Source organism: Heterodontus francisci, chromosome 42 (genome assembly GCF_036365525.1).
Source record: "Heterodontus francisci isolate sHetFra1 chromosome 42, sHetFra1.hap1, whole genome shotgun sequence".
Classification (NCBI taxonomy): Eukaryota; Metazoa; Chordata; class Chondrichthyes; order Heterodontiformes; family Heterodontidae; genus Heterodontus; species Heterodontus francisci.
The window spans coordinates 18042991-18062665 of record NC_090412.1 but is presented as its reverse complement, the minus strand read 5'-3'; the positions used below and the strand labels follow the sequence as shown (position 1 = coordinate 18062665).

General features: G+C 43.4%; 1 protein-coding gene across 3 annotated transcripts in view; it reads left to right on the top strand.

Annotated features, from left to right (window-relative positions):
* wdfy4 (WDFY family member 4) overlaps positions 1–18770 on the top strand; it is a 235402-nt gene extending 216632 nt beyond the window's left edge. For 2 of the 3 annotated variants that reach the window (XM_068020681.1, XM_068020680.1), the window contains exons 59-62: positions 7435–7617; positions 9525–9594; positions 16139–16250; positions 17922–18770. In XM_068020681.1, coding sequence (XP_067876782.1) covers positions 7435–7617; positions 9525–9594; positions 16139–16250; positions 17922–17988 — 432 coding nt within the window. In that variant the 3' untranslated portion in view covers positions 17989–18770. Of the gene's footprint in view, positions 1–7434; positions 7618–9524; positions 9595–16138; positions 16251–16608; positions 17885–17921 lie in introns of those variants that run through there. The other variant, XM_068020682.1, reaches the window with a different exon arrangement.
* The last annotated feature ends 905 nt before the right edge of the window (positions 18771–19675 follow it).

The window sequence follows — 19675 nt, the reverse complement described above, 5'->3', positions numbered from 1 at the left end:
GTGGGTCCAACAGTCTATCTCCTTAACCAATGACATTTAACGCTTGGGAAATAAACTGCGAAGAGGGGTCAATTTGAATCAAATCAGGTACAGAAAGAGAAATAAAGAGAGGGAAAGAAAGATTGGATTAAGAGAGAGGGGGAGAAAACTCCATTGTATTCCCCTTAAACGGTAGTGTAAAACATTCAACCAATAAGCAGAAGTAAAATCGCAGTCTATCAGTAATCTGATCCATCCCATCACCCAATATCTAAAGCAATTTTCCCTCAGATGGACCTCTCTTCTCTAAAGGACTTTGGGTTTGGCTTCCTCACCGTTCCCAGACGTTGGATCCTCTAACTGGGCCTTTGATCTAAATATTTTTCATCATGCACAATCTAGTTTCCCCATCTCACACTGTCATTGGTTAAATAGAACTACAAAGAATTTACAGCATAGAAACAGGCTACTAGCCCCAAGAAGTCTGCCAGTGTTTATGCTCTACACAGGCCTTCTCCCACCTGACTTAATCTAACCCTATCTGCATGTCCTTCTATTTCTTTCTTCCTGATGTACATATTTAACTTCCCTTTAAATGCATCTGTGTTATTTACCTCACCAACTCCTTGTGATAGCAAGTTTCACATTCTAACCCAGGGTTGTCTAACATACTGCCCATGGGCCAGGATCTGGCCCGCCAAAGGTTTCCATCGGAAACCACGGATACAAACTGTACCTGGGGCCGTTCCTCATCCTCATCAGGGCTTCGTAACTGGAGATGGGAAATTTCCCCTTGTCTTCTTGCAGAGCGGCCTTTTTAAAAACATTGTGCTGAGTTTCACAGGAAGCAGGAACACGCTTCCCAACTTTGACAGATGCGGGGTTTTCCGACTTTTTTTTAACAGCCCGCCCGGCAAGCAAAAACTAATGTCAGGTATGTCACTAAATCAGTTTTCAATATAGTGACGAGAAAGTAAGTCAATAAATTAGTCTTCTCATTTAAAGCTTCACAAAAATGCACATTTGTTGTTTTTATTAGTAAAATCATTTTTAATCTTTTGAAATTTGCTCACTGGCCACCACCCTTCCCCCCCCCCCCCCCCCCCCCCACCACCCACTCCCCCCACCCCGCCCCCCGGCTGAGCAAAAATCGTAATGTGGCCCTCCGCCTGAAAAGGTCGGACAACCTGGTTCTAACCACTCTCTGGATAAAAAAGTTTCTCCTGAATTCCCTACTGAATTTATTCGTGACTATCTTATATTTATGTTCCCTAGTTTTGAACAAGTGGAAATATCTCTATGTCTACGCCATCTAACCCCTTCATAATTAAAAAAAAAACTTCTATCAGGTCACTTCTCTGCCTTCTCTTTCTAGAGAAAGGAGCCCCTGCCAGTTCGATCTTTTCTGATTCAGTTCTAGTATCACCTTGCAATTTTTTGTTTACGTTCTTCAGTTCCTCTATATTCTTTGTGTAATATAAAGATCAGAAATGTACAGAGTGATCTAAGTGTGGTCGAACCAAGGTTGTAAACCAACTTAACATAACTTCCCTGCTTCTCAATTATATTTCTCTAGAAATGAATCCGAGTGCCTTGTTTACATTTTTTATGGGCTTGTTAATTTGTGTTGCTACTATTAATGATATTCGCATTGCTCCTCTTTCATTAAATCCCATCAATGCAAAATAAACGGAAATTGGCTTGGTTTATTGGTAGTGGTCTTGCCTCTGACTGAGTGAGGATGTAGCTTGAAGCTCCATTCTAGAACTAAAGTGTATAATTTAGGCTGACACTTGTCAGTACTAAGGGAATCTTACACTGTCAGAGATTCACTAATACACCTTTATAAAAATAGTATTGACACCCGAGCTGCTTGATATGCTGCGTATCCCACCGGTTGTTTGGCTTCCTGGGGTCGGTCAAGATCAGCCCCCAAAAGGTGGAAGGTCACAGCATCAGTTGCAATCAATGGAGTCAGTTTTGGATGCGGAGAGCAATTTCCTGTCAGCGATGTCACCAGTGTCTGCAAGGAGGCCTGACAGTGGTAACTGCCCTTTGGGGTATAATGTTGAAGTATGATAGGCAGGGTGTCTACAGATACTGATTCAGTACACGTTAGTTAGGAGTTCTTTATTATAGAGGATAGTTTTGAAAAAAACACAACGTGCCTTTATATAGCACCTTTCATGACCTCAAGACATCCCAAAGCACTTTATAGCCCATGAGGTACCTATTGAACTGTACTCACAGTTGTAATGTAGGACACGCAGCAGGCAATTTGCACGCCGCAGAATCCTGCAATTGGCAATGTGATCATGACCAGATGATCTGTTTCTGTGATGTTAATTGAGGGATAAATATTGGCCAGGACACTGGAGAGAACTCCCCTGCTTTTCTTCAAAATAAAGGTATGGGCTCTTTTAAGTCCATCTGAGAAGGCAAGTGGGGTCTCAGTTTAATGTCTGATCTAAAAGGCAGCACTCCCAACATTTCAACACTGAGTGAGAGCCTAGATCCTGTGCTCAAATCTCTGGAGTGGGACTTAAACCCACAACCTTCTGACTCAGAGGTGAGAGTGCGACCAACCGAGCCACAGCTGATGTGGGAGCTAATGAGAGGTCGCAGACCTGAAACGTTAACTGTTCCTCTTGCCACCGATGCTGCCAGACTTCTGAGTATTTCCAGCATTGTCTGTTTTTATTTATGACACGGGAGCCATGCATCTTTAAAATTAGAATCAGGAGTGCAAAAATTACACATCACGGGTGACATCTGTCCCTCATTATAGTTACCTCATTGTAATTTGATCCGATGTTGTGGGTAGTTATTCCAACTTGTGGTTATTTAGCAGACACTGCAGCTATTTGTCCCATATTATGGGCTTATCTTCCCCAGTCCCAAATGGTTTTTAAGTAGTTTAGAGGGCCAAATCAAAGTCCAAAATTAAATCTGGTGTCCAATGACCACCCTGATAGTGCCAGGACAATGTTTTTAAGGAACATTGAGAATTTACAGTTTGCGAGCATGCAAGTTTGACACAGAAATAGAAAACATTTCAAAAACCTTAGAAGAAACCAAAGTGCAAGGGGCTTTAGGTGACAGCGGTTTACCATCCTCTCACAATTTTTAGCTTCTAGCAAAAGCATCATGGCTGCAAAAATGAGGACAAGTGGCATGGCTGTCCATTACCCTGGGATTAGCATCACTCACTTGCAGAACTTTCAAGACTTACAGTTGGTTTCAGATCCAGTTTTACATAATGAGACTTTGCAACAAGCACATTGGAACCTCTATTACCCAACCAAGGATAGAAATCTTGTGCTTTACTTTTCTTATTGTAGTCCATTTATTACATGGAATTACATTTATCTGTTTCTGTGTTGTGGATATTTTTAGCCCAACTGGTCTCTGCTGGTGTTTAGCGCCACATGAGCCTCCCCCCACCCCTCTTCATCTAACCCTATCAGCCTATTCCTCTATTGCTTCCTCCATTACATGTTCATTTCACTTCCCCTTAAATACATCTGTGCTATTTGCTTCAACCACTCTCTGTGTAATTAAGTCTCCCCTGAATTTCTTGTGGATTTACAAGTGTTGATATATTTAGAAGAAAAAAAAAGTTGTTTCTTCTGCTGTTTGGATTGTACTTCCCTTCAATGTACCCAAAGCTTTGGTTTATTGCATGCAAAAGGTCAACATTTGGTGACTCTGAATATTTACCAGCCTGCACCCAGACCCCTCTCCACCCCTCCCCCACCCAACCCTGCAGGTGATTTCTGGCCTCTTGAACATCCTTGCCTTTAATGGTTCCACCATTGGTGGCCATGCCTTCAGCTGCCTGGGCCCTAAACTTTGGAGTTCCTACCCTACAAAGAGGTCAAACCTACCTCTTTGACCAGGCTTTTGGCCATCTGCCTTGATATTGCCTTATGCGCGTGGTCTCATATTTTGCTTGATAATGCTCCTGATAACATTTTGGGATGTATTATGTTTAAAATGCGATATAAATACATGTGGCAGTTGCAGCAAACATATTGATAGTTCCGCCAGTTGAAATGCAGTTTAAGTCAGTGGACATGATTTTTAGGGGCTAGAAGAGTTACAACATGAGGACAGGTTGCATAAACTCAGCTTGTATTCCCTTGAATAAAGAGGTTTAAGGGGTGACCTAACTGAAATGTTCAAGATGACTTAAGAAGTTGATCGGGTATAGAGAGAGAAAGTGTTTCGTCTGGTGGGGGCGTCCGGAATAAGGGGGCATATCCTTAAAATTAGAGCTCGGCTATTCAGGGGTGAGATCAGGAAGCACTTCTTCACACAAAGAAGAGTGAAAATCTGGAACTTTCTCCCCCAAAAAGCTGTTGAGATTGGGGGTCAATTCAAAATTGAAGATTTGTAAGATCAGGGTATTAAAGACGACGGAACCAAGGCAAGTAGATGGAGTTAAGATACTGATCAGCCGTGATCTAATTGAATGGCAGAACAGGATGGAGGGGCTGAATGGCCTACTCCTGTTCCTATATTTTGGAGAAAATTGCCCAAAGACAGACAGGAGCATTTGAATTAGGAAATAAGATTATGTGGCATCATGCATCACATTTTCCCTCAACAGTGCCATAGCAACGCTAAATGCTAGCCACACCAACATTATCTTGACATCCAGTGTTGCCAGGGCCATGCAGAGAGGTTTTAAATATTACAGGGTCAAGGCAGTCACTTTCATCGACTGATAAGCCGATCGTTGAACTCTTCTATATAAACAGGTTCTGCCACATTGCTGGGAACTCTGAATTTGTTTTCTGCATGGCAGGTTGGCCCTTTTTAAGCTTCTTCAAGAATCCTATTCCTACACCAGCAGCCCTTCTTCCCCACAGCCTCCTCCCCATTGGAGGGTTCCCCAGCTGAGGCAGCAATTCCACTGGGAACCCTCCCCTGGAAAATCCACCAATTGCCCCACCACCTTGGGTGGGCAAAAGCTGAATAACCAGCATGTTACAGGGAATTTGACGTGTCAACTCTCCTGCAAATGAGCTAGTTAGTCCAATCCAACTCTCTCCTCATTCCATATCGCATTACTATTTCTCTTTCTCAACAAAGGATTGTGGTGGAACATTCTAATCATCCAGTGCATAAAGATTGTTTGTGATTCACTCCTATAATACGAACTAGTTGATAAAAGCTGGTATTATTCCATTCTTTTTTGTTTGAGGAATAACATGGATATTCACAGTCGCTTGGTAGTACAGAACTTGAGTATTGCTGAAAAAGGCGACGCTGTCAAAGCTTTTCGTCTTGCGCTCATCGGGACAGTTACAAGAATGCCAAATTTCAAAGGGAGCAACAATTTATACTGCATGAGAAAAGGGTGCTGATTGATTATCAAGTCGACTCTGATTCGTTGAGGCGTTGCCCTGGAGGATGCACCTGGGAACTATTTTCCTCCATGAAAATAAAAGCAAAATACTGCGGATCTGAAAATCTGAAATAAAAACAGAAAGTGCTGGAAATACTCAGCAGGTCAGGTAGCATCTGTGCAGAGAGAAACAGAGTTAGCGTTTCGGGTCTGTGACCTGTTGAAAGGTCACAGACCTGAAACGTTAACTCTGTTTCTCTCTCCACAGATGCTGCAATACCTGCTGAGTTTTTATTATCCTTCACACTTTTGTTTAATTCAAAAAAGGCGCAATGCCTGGACATGTTTCCATTTGCCTGCAGAGGACAGGTCCTTGTGTATGAATATATGTAGCTACTAGCAAATGTAAGTGAGTCGCATTGCAAGCACGACTGATCTCATATTGTTTGTTAGTGTAATTCTTAGCATGCTCAGGATTGTTGAGTAAGTGATGTCCAATCACAGAATCACATCAAATGTTAGACATTGTGTTTTGAGTTTTGCAAATACAGGCTAAGAATTACAGCATGTCTCTTTTTCAGCAACATGGATATTGCATTCCTGAAGGGATGGGGCTTTTGTTCTGTGATTGATGCTGTTTTGCTCATAATTTTAGTGTGATATGCAGAGCAGGGAGGTGACAATACGTCCCGAGTAAATAACTGTGAAAGTAACACCAACTGAGGTATAAAAGTTGCAGACACTCGCTACACTTCAGTCGAAGCTGAGTAAGTTAATCTCAGTGAGACAGCAGAGGGACCACAAATTTCCTCAGGTCTAAGGAAGAATTTCCCCTCCTCATTATAGAATCACAGAGGACAATTTTAACCTAACTCAGCTGGGAACCCACGGCATCAGGTGGAACACTGATTTTACGCCCTGCCCAATGGGAGCAATTTTAAACTATCCCACCAGTTGCGAAACCAGCAGGTTTGGGTGCAACGTTGGTTTTTATACCCCACCCGATTTTTACTCTACATTGAAGTCGCTGAGTGATGTGCAGGGTAAAATCAACTGTTTCAACTGATCTCGTGAGTTTCCCACCCAACAGGTTTGGTGAAATTTGCCTCCATAGTGTCTTACAGCACAGAGGGTGGCCATTGTGCCTGTGCCCACTCTTGGAAGGAGCTAGCCAATAATTTGCACTGACCCCCACTCTTTCCCCATCACCCTGCAAATATTTCCTTTTCAAATGTTTTTCCAGTTCCCTTTCGAAAGTTACTATTGAATCTACTTCCCTTTCAGTCAGTGCTTTCAAGATCACAACAACTCGCTTTGTAAACTATGGCCCAGTTGGTAGCCCTCTTTCCTTTGAGTTGCAAGGTTCTGAGTTTGAGTCTCACTCAAGGCGGACACTCCAGTGCCATTCTGAGGGAACCACTGCATTGCCAGAGGTGGGGTCTTTCGGATGAGATGTTAAATCAAGGCCCTGCCTACTTGATCGGGTAGATGCAAAAGATCTCATGGCCCTATTTCAAAGAAGAGCAGGGGAGTTATCCCTGGTGTCCTGCCCAATATTTATCCCTCAATCAACATCACAAAAACAGATTATCTGGTCATTATCACATTGCTGTTTGTGAGAGCTTGCTGTGCGCATACTGGCTGCTGCATTTCCTGTAAAGTGCTTTGAAACGTCCAGTGGTCATGAAAGGCACTACAGAAATGCAAGTCTTTTTTTTTAAAAGTTACTCCTTACTTACCCCACCAAAATCTCTCAATTTTGAACACCTCTATCCTTACCCTTCCCTTGTTGGAAAGTGGATGTCAGTTAAGGACAAGAACCGTCTTTGCTCACACCCCATGGTCGAACAAGCTGCTAGCATTCACTATTAGTGTTTCTGCTTGAAGAGCAGTCATTTGGCCAAAGTTTTGGTGGGATGCTGGAGCCTGGGAGGACTGCCGATGCCCTGGAGCTGTACTCCAGCAAGAGTCACACCATCAGAATGGACGGGCAGGGGAACTGGAAGTCAAGAATGCTCCTGCACCCTGTAATACACTGCAGGTCTGAATGTACAGTCCAGTGGTGTTTAGTGAGCTCGCCAATCACTGTTTTATTACTCCAGGGTGACATCGCCTCCTGTGCTGGGACATACCTGTACCTGTGGACAATCAACGGGCAGCCGATAGCAAGCATCAACACATCCTCAGAACTGACAGAGGAGATTCTGTGCTGCTGCTTCACGGAGGTGCACGAATGGGACTCTCGCAATGTTGTCGTGACAGGGTGTGCTGACGGTGTTGTACGAGTAAGTGTCACCAACAGCAGGTAAAGCGCTGGCACCTTTTGGGCTACATTAACCTAGTGTTGCGGGTCAAATAAGCCAGAGTCCTGTGCCCGTAGCTTCCCCCTTTCCTCCTCTCCCACCCTAAAGACATTGACCCATCCTGTTTTATTTTCTGGTGGACCTCTAGTTCCCTGCCCAAGTCACCGTGTGTGAGTGCCGACAGCCAATTCAGTCATGGGAAGCATCACTGACAAGCAAGGACCCTGTCCCCACTTAATGGCCCCACACACTTACACTGCCGCAGGGGGTGCTAGATATGGGTCGGGATTGAGGGCCCTGGCTGATTTTCCCTCCCAGTCCTGCCCACGCCCCAAATGTCCAATTGCTGCCCTTTCACGTATAAGAATTTAGCTGTGCCATAAAATCAAGACGTGGGGGTGAAGAATTTCACAATAAGCACTCCTAGTGTAAGTCTGGAATGTTGAAGTGCAAAATTCCAGCTGGAGGGTCAGGTACAGGTATCTCCATTGCCAATCTTCATCCCTCTCACTCAAAGCTCAGTATCGGGTTAATGCAGCCCTTAGAGTGGTACTGATTCCTACAGACCAGGAAGCTTCTACCTGGTCTGTGCTGAGCCAGAATAGCAGTTGGACAATGGGGCCTGGGCAGGGGGAAGGGGGGAAAATCATTCAGGGTTCCTCAGCACTATGTTACACAGACCATTTGAGGTTGCAAACGTCTGCTCTAATTGTTAACCTTCCTCTAGAGTTTCTATCTTCATTCAGAACACATTCTCCTTTCCTAAAAAAAGGGCAATTTACATTGAACAGACATCCTGCGACCCATACACAGCCCGTAGCTATCTTCCTACTTTGTATTTATCTTCCTCATTTGTAAAATTTAAATGATAAGAACAAAACTTGAAACATGTTATATTGCTATTATGTTTGACAAATAGATAATGGATTTTGTTTCTCATAATCCTTTAATGAACAATATTTGGAATGGTTTTACCTTACCCAGAGAACACAGCACAACCTGAAGCACAGATTTTATTAGACTTCCTTACAATTGCTTTACTCCAATTTAGCACTTTATGTATTTTAAAACGTCCATACATTGAAGAGTTAACTGGCCGACTCGGACAGCTGGCGTGTCTTTGTAGAACTCTTTTTTACTTCTCTGAATCTTCCACTTGAGTTGTGCCCATCTGGAATTTTACTTTAATATGGAGCTCCTTATTGAACAGGTTTAAGATGGCAGGCACATTCCTTCAGCCTTAGATGTTGAAGAGGTGAATGAGAACCATGTGATGCACATTTTTTTCTCTCCTCTCAATCCTCACTGTCTTAAAATGTAGCTCTGATGCTCTGTCCCCTGTCTTTCTGGAGATCTCAAAAACCATGGAACTCCTTACCTCATCAGCCTGTTCTTCTACAATCCTCAGACTTGTAAAACCCAAGAATATGCCGATCACCGCTTTGTGGTTTAGCTTATTCCCCTCTTCTTTTTGACCTTCGTTCGTTCATCGGCCTTATCCCTCCAACTAGTTTTTAAAATTTTTTACATAGAAATTACAGCACAGCAACAGGCCATTCGGCCCAACTGATCTTTGCTGGTACTTATGCTCCACACGAGACTCCTCCCACCCTACTTTATCTAACTCCATCAGGAGATCCTTCTATTCCTTTCTCCCTCATATACTTATCTAGCTTCTGTTATTTGACTCGAGCACTGCATGTGGTAGCAAGTTCCACATTCTCACCACTCTCTGGGTAAAGAAATTTCTCCTGAATTCTTTATAGCAGTTGCTGCATGACAGCATAAAACCAACTGCTGCTTACTTTTGTGCTTATCTGGTGCAGGGTTGTTTGTTTATTTGCAAATCGTGAGAAGGTTGAAAAATTCTGTTTTTTGTCTACTTACAGTTGTGGAAGACAGAGTATAGAAGGGTACAAGTCAGTAAGAACGATGAAGAACAAGCCTCAGAAAAGAATGGTAATGCTTAAATAATATTCGCATCACAGAGGCAGAATGGTTAGAAAGCATCAGAGTAGCTTATCCTTCCGTGCAAGTGCCTCTGGTTAACACCAGAGTGGAGTGCTTGCAGATAAATCAATGGTTTGCATGGTACACTTTCTTGCCACAGACTTCTTCAAGTACTGAGTGTCCTTTGCTGCTCTCTGAATGGAGATTGTGATACCTGCTATGTCGAACAGCTTAACACTGTCTGTGATGCTGGCTCCGTGTCATCAACATAAGCTAAAAGAGGGGAACAATTAATAAGGAACTAAACTACAAGCCAAAAACAAAGGAAAACTGTAAACCTATAATAATATTGTTAGTATCCAGGATACACTGCAGTCCCTGCGGTGCCCACCAGTCACGGAATGCCTCAAGCATACTGCCAAATATCGTGTGCTCCATCTCCAGCGTTTCCAAGTAGTCGGTTTTTTTTGTCGTCCCATTTATATAAAATTTAATGCTGGTGGAAATTTCTTGCCCTGGTATTGTTCCTCTCTCTTTGCCTGCTATGTGCCTAAATCTGATGGACCTGACCATTAGCAAGGCCTGGGTGATCTCTGACACAGATTCTCCTCATGCTTGGCCTTATGCCAGGAGTTTGGGGTGGGACCACGAGCACAGTTGCAGGCCTGGCTGCTGCCCTCAAGGCCTCCTGGCTGCCCCAAAGATCACCTGAGTTCCTGAAAAAGGTTGCCACGGTCTTGCCAAAAGGGTGCTTTGTGCCTTTGTACCACTATTGCCGGCTGTGCCTTCAGCCATCTAGGCCCCAAGCACTGGAATTCTCTCCCTAACCCTCCACCTCCCTCTCCTCCCTTAAGACCTTGATGAAAACATACCTCTTTGGTCAGGTGTTAAGATACCTGTCCTAATGTCTTATTTGGCTCTGTGCCAATTTTTGTTTGATTATACTCCTGTGAAACAACTGGGGATATTTTACTACATTAAAGGAGCTATATAAATACAAGTTACTGTTGTTGGTTCTGCTGAATCCTCCATTCTGAGTGGGATCCTAGCCCAAGCTCCACTGCCAGCTTCCTGGGCTGTGACCGGAAATGGGCACCCAAAGGTGGTAGTGGACAGAGAATGAGGCAGTAGAGCCAAGAACATTGTCTTCAGCCTCACTAACATTCCAGTACTTGGTCTAGACTTCTCACAGGCGCAGGTCCTGCTCTCCCCAGTTAGAGAAGGGCTGAAAAGCCAGGGATAGCAAAATGGCAGAAGAGACTTGGCAAAACAGGACCCTGCCTCATTTCCACATGCTAGTACTTGCAAAATATGTGCAATGCGGAGAAATGTATGTGCCCAATTGCTTAGCTGGCTTGAAGAAGTCTTGGTAATCGTAGCAGTAGATCCAGAAGTATCAGGTTTGGGTCTTGACTGATGTATAGTCCGCTTTTCATTGGGCTGTGAGAAAGAGCAAGAGAAGCTGCACCTCAAAGGGAGCAGTGCGACCTGTCTGGGACCTGTAGTCCTCATTAAAGCAGTCCTCCAGACTAGAACATCCCAGCTTTCCAAATGAACAAGGACATGTAGAGAGATGGGAATCAGGAAAAATCTAAAGACCAATTAAATAAAGCACCCATGAGAATGAATAGAGAGCTTGTCATTTAAATTGTGAATGTCAATTTAGACCATCACTATTCCTGCAGAAACCTCAATCAGCTCCAACTTCCCATCTTGTAATTGGGAACAAAGAATAGAAAAGTTAATTTGTGCTCCCTCACCAAGCTTCCTTCGACAGCAACTTCCAAACCCGTGACCTCTACCACCTGGAAGAACACCACCACCTGCAAGTTCCCCTCCAAGCCACACACACCATCCTGACTTGGAATTGTATCACTGTTCCTTCACTGTCACTGGGTTAAAATCCTGGAACTCCCTTCCTAACAGCACTGTGGGTATATCTACCCCACATGGACTGTAGCAATTCAAGAAGGCGGCTCACCACCACCTTCTCAAGGGCAATTAGGGATGGGTAATAAATGCTGGCCTAGCCAGTGACGTTCGCATCCAATGAAAGAATTTTTTAATAAGTGGCATACTACATCATGTGATGTGGCACATTTGGACCAGAAGATACCAGGTTCAGTCCCTGGTAAATGCTGGTCTCAGTTAGGAACGGCAATGTCTTTAAGTTAAGGAGACCAAAATCAGCCAGTTTCACGTCTGATCACAATTGAGTGTCTCTCCCCACACTAAGCCCCAAATGACCTCCCATTGCCTGGAAAGTATTGGGGTGTGAATGTTGGGTGAAGATTGGATCTGCCTCAGCTGTGATGCACTCTGCAGTAGCATAGCCTGCTGTTATTCACAATCTCGGCTCTCACGCACATGTAATTGAGGCTGGGAGGAATGGTGGCAAAAAGAGACCGATGCTTACTGAAGCCCAAGCCAAACCTCAAGTTACATTTGAGCCTGGAGTTTGGTGCCTTGGAAAATCCCACCAAACAGTCCTGAGGAAGTTAACTGTGTTTCAAAAATAAATAGCAAATTAGAGCATAAAAATCGATGTATACATTTTAGGTTACAACATTAGTTGATCGATTGAAAGAGCACTGTAGGAAAATTCATCAATTATAAACAAGAAGTGACTGAACGGAAGTATGTGCTGAGAAATTGTACAAACAGCACAGAACTTCACTGGCAAAAAGGCTAAAGATATATTGCCTGTCGTCAGATTACCGGGAGCACCATCTGTAAATAGAATGATTCTAAAATCTGCTTCTGATGGAGACACAGCAAGCAGCAATCATATAAGGGAAGATATTGCTCCCAGTGATGGTGGGTCTAGCGAGATAATGCAGAGCAGGACAAACTGCTTCACCTTGGCCAGAGAATCAGAACTAGAGGGCGTGGCCTGCACTTGAAGGCAGTGGGGTAAATCCCAAACTAAACTTTTCAGTGGCTGAGTGGTCAGTCTATGGAATGGGCTCCCTTCGGAAACGGAGAGAGCCAATAATATTGATTCATTCAAATGCAAATTTGACTTTAGACCTGTGGTTCCCAAAGCTCTCCACCACTGGGGTTTCCTCGCATCAAGTCTGGGTCTATTCTAGACTAATTGATCACTATGAATAGTCAACAACTCCATTATCATTGTATCATGCAATTACCAGGATGTAGAAAACAAACAGGATGAACCTTGGTCTTTTATCGTCTAGAAACCTCTATGTTCTCAAAACTGAGCAATTGGCTGAGTATGGCATTAAGGAGCCCTAGCAAAACTGGAGTCAATGGGAATCAGGGGGAAAACGCTCCGCTGGTTAGAGTCATACCTAGCACAAAGGAAGATGGTTGTGGTTGTTGGAGGCCAATCATCTCAGTCGCAGGACATCACTGAAGGAGTTCCGTAGGGTAGTGTCCGAGGCCCAACCATCTTCAGCTGCTTCATCAATGACCTTCCTTCAATCATAAGGTCAGAAGTGGGAATGCTCGCTGATTGCACAGTGTTCAGCACCATTCATGACACCTCAGTTACTGAAGCAGTCCATGTCCATATGCAGCAAAAGCTGGACAACATCCAGTCTTGGGTTGATAAGTGGCAAGTTACATTCGTGCCGCATAAATGTCAGATAATGACCATCTCAAACAAGAGAGAATCTAACCATCCCCCCTGATGTTCAATGGCATTACCATCGCTGAATCCTCCACTATCAACATCCTGGGGGCCACCATTGATCAGAACTATATTGCCGCTCCTTCACTGTCACTGGGTCAAAATCCTGGAACTCCCTTCCTAACAGCACTGTGTGTGTACCTACACCATATGGACTGCAGCGATTCAAGAAGGCAGCTCACCACCATCTTCTCAAAGACAATTAGGGATGGGCAATGAATGCTGGACTGGCCAGTGACACCCACATCCCATGAACGAATTAAGAAAAAACTTAAATGACTCAATATTTCTCTGGCCCCTTTTTAATTGAGGTATTAATCCATTTTATTTTAAATGTGTAATACTTCCATTCAAATAACAGATGAAGGAGTGTGATCTAAATTAATTCTTCTTGTTTACCAATAACCCCCAACAATACTTTCTACTCTTGAGTTTCCTTCCTGAGGAGTAAACCTTGATCACTTCATACATAAGGAGTCATATAGTTATTCTGAACACCCCAGCAGATCTGCATTAAACCTTTAGGAACTGTTTTGGCATTCCTGGGGGGGAGTTTTCCCAGGGCCTTAGAGGCAAGTTTAGAGGCCGGGGGCGGGAAAATTAGAAAAATGCCGTCGGACAGGAATGCCAATGTGTTCCCGTCTGCTTTTCTCGGAGGCAGCTTGTGTGCGCGGCTGGCAACCCACCCCGCTGTGGCGAGCAGTCAATTGAGCTTGTTTGGAAACACTGAGCAGCCATTTTGCCAGGGAAATTGTATTTCACCAGCGGTGCACAAGACCCACGCAGTGTCTGCAGCTCGTCAACTCACAGGGGGGCGCGTGCACAGCGGGAGATCAGAATGGCCTGAAAATAACATATAATGTGGACATCAAAAGTGCAAATCGGCAAGCCTGAAGTCATCCACAGGCAGCAGCTTGCTTTTGCAAGAGTAACTCCTGGAGACTGCTGTCACTGACAGTGCTTGGGGTGCAGAGATGGCTGCTGGCTCCTCAGCCTTCTCTCACTTCCATCTCGTCCCTCCTCCTTTAGTGCCATTCATCTCAGCAGCACTCTCAGTGCAGCCACAGTGAAGGCTGCCAGCCGTCCTTTAGTTCATGTTGTTGATTCACCCTCCTGCCTCCTCAAATTCCATAATTGGATGGCGATCCCGGAAGCGGGTTCTTAATTGGACCTCTGCGGGAAGATTGTACCGGCATTCCCGTTACTGCGGTGATTGGGTCTACAGCCCGAAAGTGGTCCCTTTGACCAGAAAGAAACTAAGGTGGGAAAATTCAGCCCTCCTGTTTCTTCCTGAATGAAATGACATCCATTGAGGAAGTTGGCACAAGCTTTAGAGAGGCTTAGATTTGGCTGGCCAGTTTCTATATGCTGCCCATCACACCTACAGTATCCAGGTACCAATAGCGACTGGCACTCTCAAAGCACCGTATTGAGGAATGTTTGACACACATTCTTCTAAACCTGACCCCCATATTTCAGCGTCTTATCTCCTTTTTGGAAGAAAGCAATATTTGCTCGGGTATCTTTCCACATCTTGCAATAGCCCTCCAGTGCTAGTTCTCCCTGACCATTTTACATGGGTAAGACTAGATAGGGAGTATCAGCAGACTGCCAACTGCAAAGGGCATTGGAATCTAAGCTGACTCTGTTCTCACTTAATGTCGGAACATAAGAAATAGGAGCAGGAGTCGACTATTTGGCCTTTGGCTCCACCATTCCACAAGATCATGGCTGATCTCCCTCAACTCCGACTTCCCACACTTCCCATATCCCTTAGTCCCCTTCGTACCCAAAAACACTCAAGAAACCACTGGGATAATGAGCAGGAGTGGGAACACTGACTCTGATTCATTTTTCCCTTTCCTTAACCCAAGGCACTGAGGCCTGTCGTCTACTGCTGCCCAAACTGAAATCAGCTACATCAATGTCAGTCTGGGAATCAAACTGTGAACCACATGCTTACTATGCCATCAGAAGAGTCTGGTTCCGATTCCCTTAAAATCTGTTATCAACAGACCAGGCCATGGGGCAGTGCACTGTTGCAGATTTCCCAAACTGGACATGCTCTTGGGTATCCTCAGCCAAGGGCACAAAGTGGGGACCAGACACTTCTCTGTAGAGGAGGAGGCAATGCCAGACAGTAAGAGACCTCCCAAGATCCTCTAAAGGAATAGCATTGGCAGAGGCCTGTGAGAGATTGTCCAGCCGTCCTGTTGGCTGGGGAACGGTGCATGTTGGAGAGGAGAGAAGGTGAAAAAATGGGGAAAATTTCTAGAGAAATATGAAATTTAATGTCACAATCCAGGCCTACTGGTTAAAAACAATGACTTTTTGCATGCTGACCATCTCATTGCATCACCATGTCTGCAAACCTTGTTTTTACATTTACAAACAGAAAATAAGTGGTAATTATAGACTTTAAATACCTTATGCAATGGTGTGTGGCTGGGAATTAACTAGTAATTTCCCTATTGTTGTTGGTAATTATGGTTCCAATTTATCATTGCATACCTTCTAGCAGAGTTAAGAGCTCAAAACAGGAAAATAGCTGCTCTGGCTGTTTTGATTTAACTGAATGCTTTTGTTTGCTTAGCTATGGAGATCACTAGCACAGAAATATCGGGCACATTCAACCAAGGATAAGTCACTGCTGACCTAACTGTGCAAGTTAGAAGGCATTTAATAATGCACAAATCTGAATTCCTGATTAGAGCTCAGTTTTGCTGAACATCACAATTAAAATTTAATTAAATTGGGACATCCCCTTACATTACCGGACAGGCAGCGATTAACCCTGGTTGTTTACTGTGAGTGCTACCTGGTTGCCATTAAAAAACATCTACTTGACTGGCATATTTCCCTGAAGTAATGACTGTGGCTTTTAATACTCCTCCACCGCAGGTTACAGATGGGAACGACATCTTGTACTTTGTCAAGAGCTGAGCAGAAACAATGCACTCTCAAGGAAACAGAGCAAGACGAATCCTGCAGTCACAGCACTGGCCATCTCCAGGTAGCATGCTTGTTCTTCTAATGCTCAGAGTGAGCTCGGCAGAGGGCGCACATCCAAGCCATAGATCACAATTATACAGCACCCTCCAGGACTGAGCACAGTTTCTCTCAGTTCTGCATTCTTGGTCCTGTTTACAATGAATGCAAAAGGTTTGAAAGCTGCTTGGAAGAGGAGAACTAGTCTAATTTACTTCCAAGTGAAGCATAACTTTGATTGTTCAGAATTCTCTAATTGGTGTTTATTCAATTGGTTTGCGTAATCAAAGATATTGAAGTCGAGAATTGAACATGCTGCACACCATTTTCTGCAGGGTGTGGTTAATTTCTTTTTAAGTCCCTCCAATTCCCTCCCTTCTTAGAAGCATAGGGTCAAGAGCTGAAGAAGGAAGATACACTGACAGCTTAAAATTAACAGCTTGACAAAGCGGGTGATGAACGGCTGGGAACGTCTGGAGGCAGATGGTGTGGAGAATTTAAAGAGAGAGCTGCACAGATTTTGAAAGAATAGGTGATGGAGAGGTATTTATTTCTGGAGCGATCCACAGGCATAGTAAAGTCTTTGTTGGTCCTGTAGTTTCCAAGGATCTGAAGGCAAGGCCCACATCACAGGATGATTCCACGCGCTGCCTGATCTTCACACCAAATGGCTGTTCTTCAAAAGAGTGTCTAGAGCTGCTTGACTATTGCGGAAGTGGCATCGTCTGATCCTGTCCTCATCCTGCATTCCAGGATGATCAGAAAACAATCAGGAGCAAGGAACCTTAGCTGATTTTTTTCTCTCCTCCTTCCTCCTGGGGTATTTGTAGTGTTGTGTTGCATTCTTAAGTTTTCATTAAATGATAACCGTGGGATTTATATTTGGATTCAACACAAACACTCTTTATTACCTTACTTATCTGCATTGCATGATATCCTCGCTGGTGTGTGTGTCTGTTCTCTGCAAGCTATGTGTTAATTGTGTCTCTCAAAAAGGTGTCTCCTCCTTATACATGTCTGATGATGTCACCAATTGCATCAGTGGCCTGGTCTCTCAAAAGTACGGTTTCTTAAAGCTGAGGTCACCACTACACTACATTATAGTACTGAGGCCAATTGCAGCATCCTTTCCATTGGCCGACCTGAAATCAATTAGCTCAGCGCAGACTAGGATATCACTGGCTCATAGGGCTCAGCACCCACCAAGCAACCACCAGGGGAGACAGAGAGCTTTAGAAGATAATGGTTGGACAGCTGAGTAGGATTTTGCATTAGAAAGACAGTTTTCTGTTTTACACATGGTTCTTGAATTAATGTGCAGTATGATCTTTTCTTCATGGCATCTGTTAAAGGTCACAAGTGATGGATGAGTTCTTCTCATCTCACTACAGTTTCCCAGTGAATGATGCTGTCCTAAATATGCTTCTTATTTTGAAAAGCTCTGCTGTGGAGACAGTATAAAACGGAAGATCTAAATGGAAAGTAGCTGAGATTTAAATATACCGGCAGAATAAAGGATGCTTCCATGGGGATTACTGTTTAGCTAATAAAGTAGATCTCATATCAGTATCTTCCAAATCCTGACCTACATATTGGTGCTTCAAGTGAAAATAAAAGAGATACTTTGTGCTGTACTGCCATCATTCACCTTGATGAGTTCAGAAATTGTGAAAAGTCTCTGGCTTTTTCGTTACAGGAATCATGCTAAACTATTTGTTGGTGATTCATGGGGCAGAGTCTACAGTTGGTCTGTTGAAGGCTAAAATAATAACTGCATGTGGGAGATCGATGATGATGGATTCCATAAAGACTAAACGGCCTCCAGAGAAGAATATATTGCCTGAAGAAGCACCTGCTCAGAGAGTTTCCAACTGTGTGATTGTATTTACATACATTTGGAGTAACATGTGTTCATTTGAATTGGTCCAGATGCAAAGTTTTGGCAATTGTAGAATGGGAAAAATTTGATTGAGATTATAATTTTTAAGTGCATTATGCAATGGAACATTTTACATTTACATTAATTCACAGATATTGGAGCTGGCCATTCTGCAAAATGTACTTTTACAGGATGTAAGGTAGAGAATAGGTGTTGAAAATTTCTGATTTAACTGTGGATTATGTGATGCACCAGCAATGATTCTGCCCAGTGAACAAGCAGTTGGTGATACCTACCCTCAGAATAATACAGCCGAATGGCCTACTCCTGCTCCTAATTCGACGCATGTAAATGGAACTCCTCTGAATGGAAGTACATGCAAAACAATTGGATCTTGAAGCTTAAGAGGAACAAGCTTCATTGAGACTGACATTACCTACTTCAAGAGGCTGATACTTCAGTACTCAATATCATACGTGATAAGTATATGAGGATCAAGGACAAAGGTTTAAAAAAAGTAACAAGTTCTAAAGCAAGCATGTGTTCAGCTTATACAGTCAGCCCTGTTTGAAGTCGCTTGTTCTGATTTAAGCTTCACACTCAGTTGAGTTGTCGATTTGATGCAGCTACAGGGAAGGGCTTCTAATCTGAGTATTTTTGGAAAGGGAGAAAATCCTTCTCAGTCTTTAGGACAGTGAAGTCCCTGGTACACGAGATGCCAGAACTAATTCTAATTTTCCTTTGAGCTGTTTTGGAATGTGTCCTGCAGCAACCTTAAGTTCACATCCCAGCAGCCTATCGGGATCTGAAAATCAGCAGGGTTGGTTGTGTCCTTCAGGCATTCATTCCAAAAGGCACTTAGCCAAAGTTTTGGCCTCAAATTACATAATAAATTTCCTGCTTCACAACAGCAACAGATGTTCATATATCGGATGTGGAGGCATGAAGGACAATTATTTGGAGTAAAGTTTTTTTTCTGATCCTTAGGAAATAGCAATATATTTGAAAGTAGAATTGCAACTTGACAAAAATCCTCATTGGGTAAATTGTCAGATTTGCATTTTTTTGCCACTCCAATTAGCAAAATGGGACAGTGAGAATTTGGGACTAATGAATGTATCATCACATTGTCACCACAGATTTAACCGATCCTTCCTACACATTATACATGGATAGAAAGGAGCTCATTCAGCTGATGTTTGCTTCTAGGCCGTTATGGACATCTTTTATTTTCACAGGAAGATCACATTCAGTGTTTGTACCTCAAAAGAATTTTGTTTTCTGTAATCATGTAAATACAGATGATCAAATAAAGTTTGGATAAACAGGAAGAGAGAATGCAGACACAAATTAACTTTGTTCTTTTTGAAGATGTTGGTTTGTGGTTTCAGATCGTATAGCGTTACTCTGATGTGTTTTCAATTAAGGTTGTACATTAACCCGTAACACTCACTGATTTGCTTTGTTTTATAAGGGGTCTGCCCAACTCTCATTCTGCTCTTTCTGATTCAGTTTGTGTAACAAAGGGTTTAACTTTAGCTGGTTCACGTTGCTTTATAATGGGCCTGTCC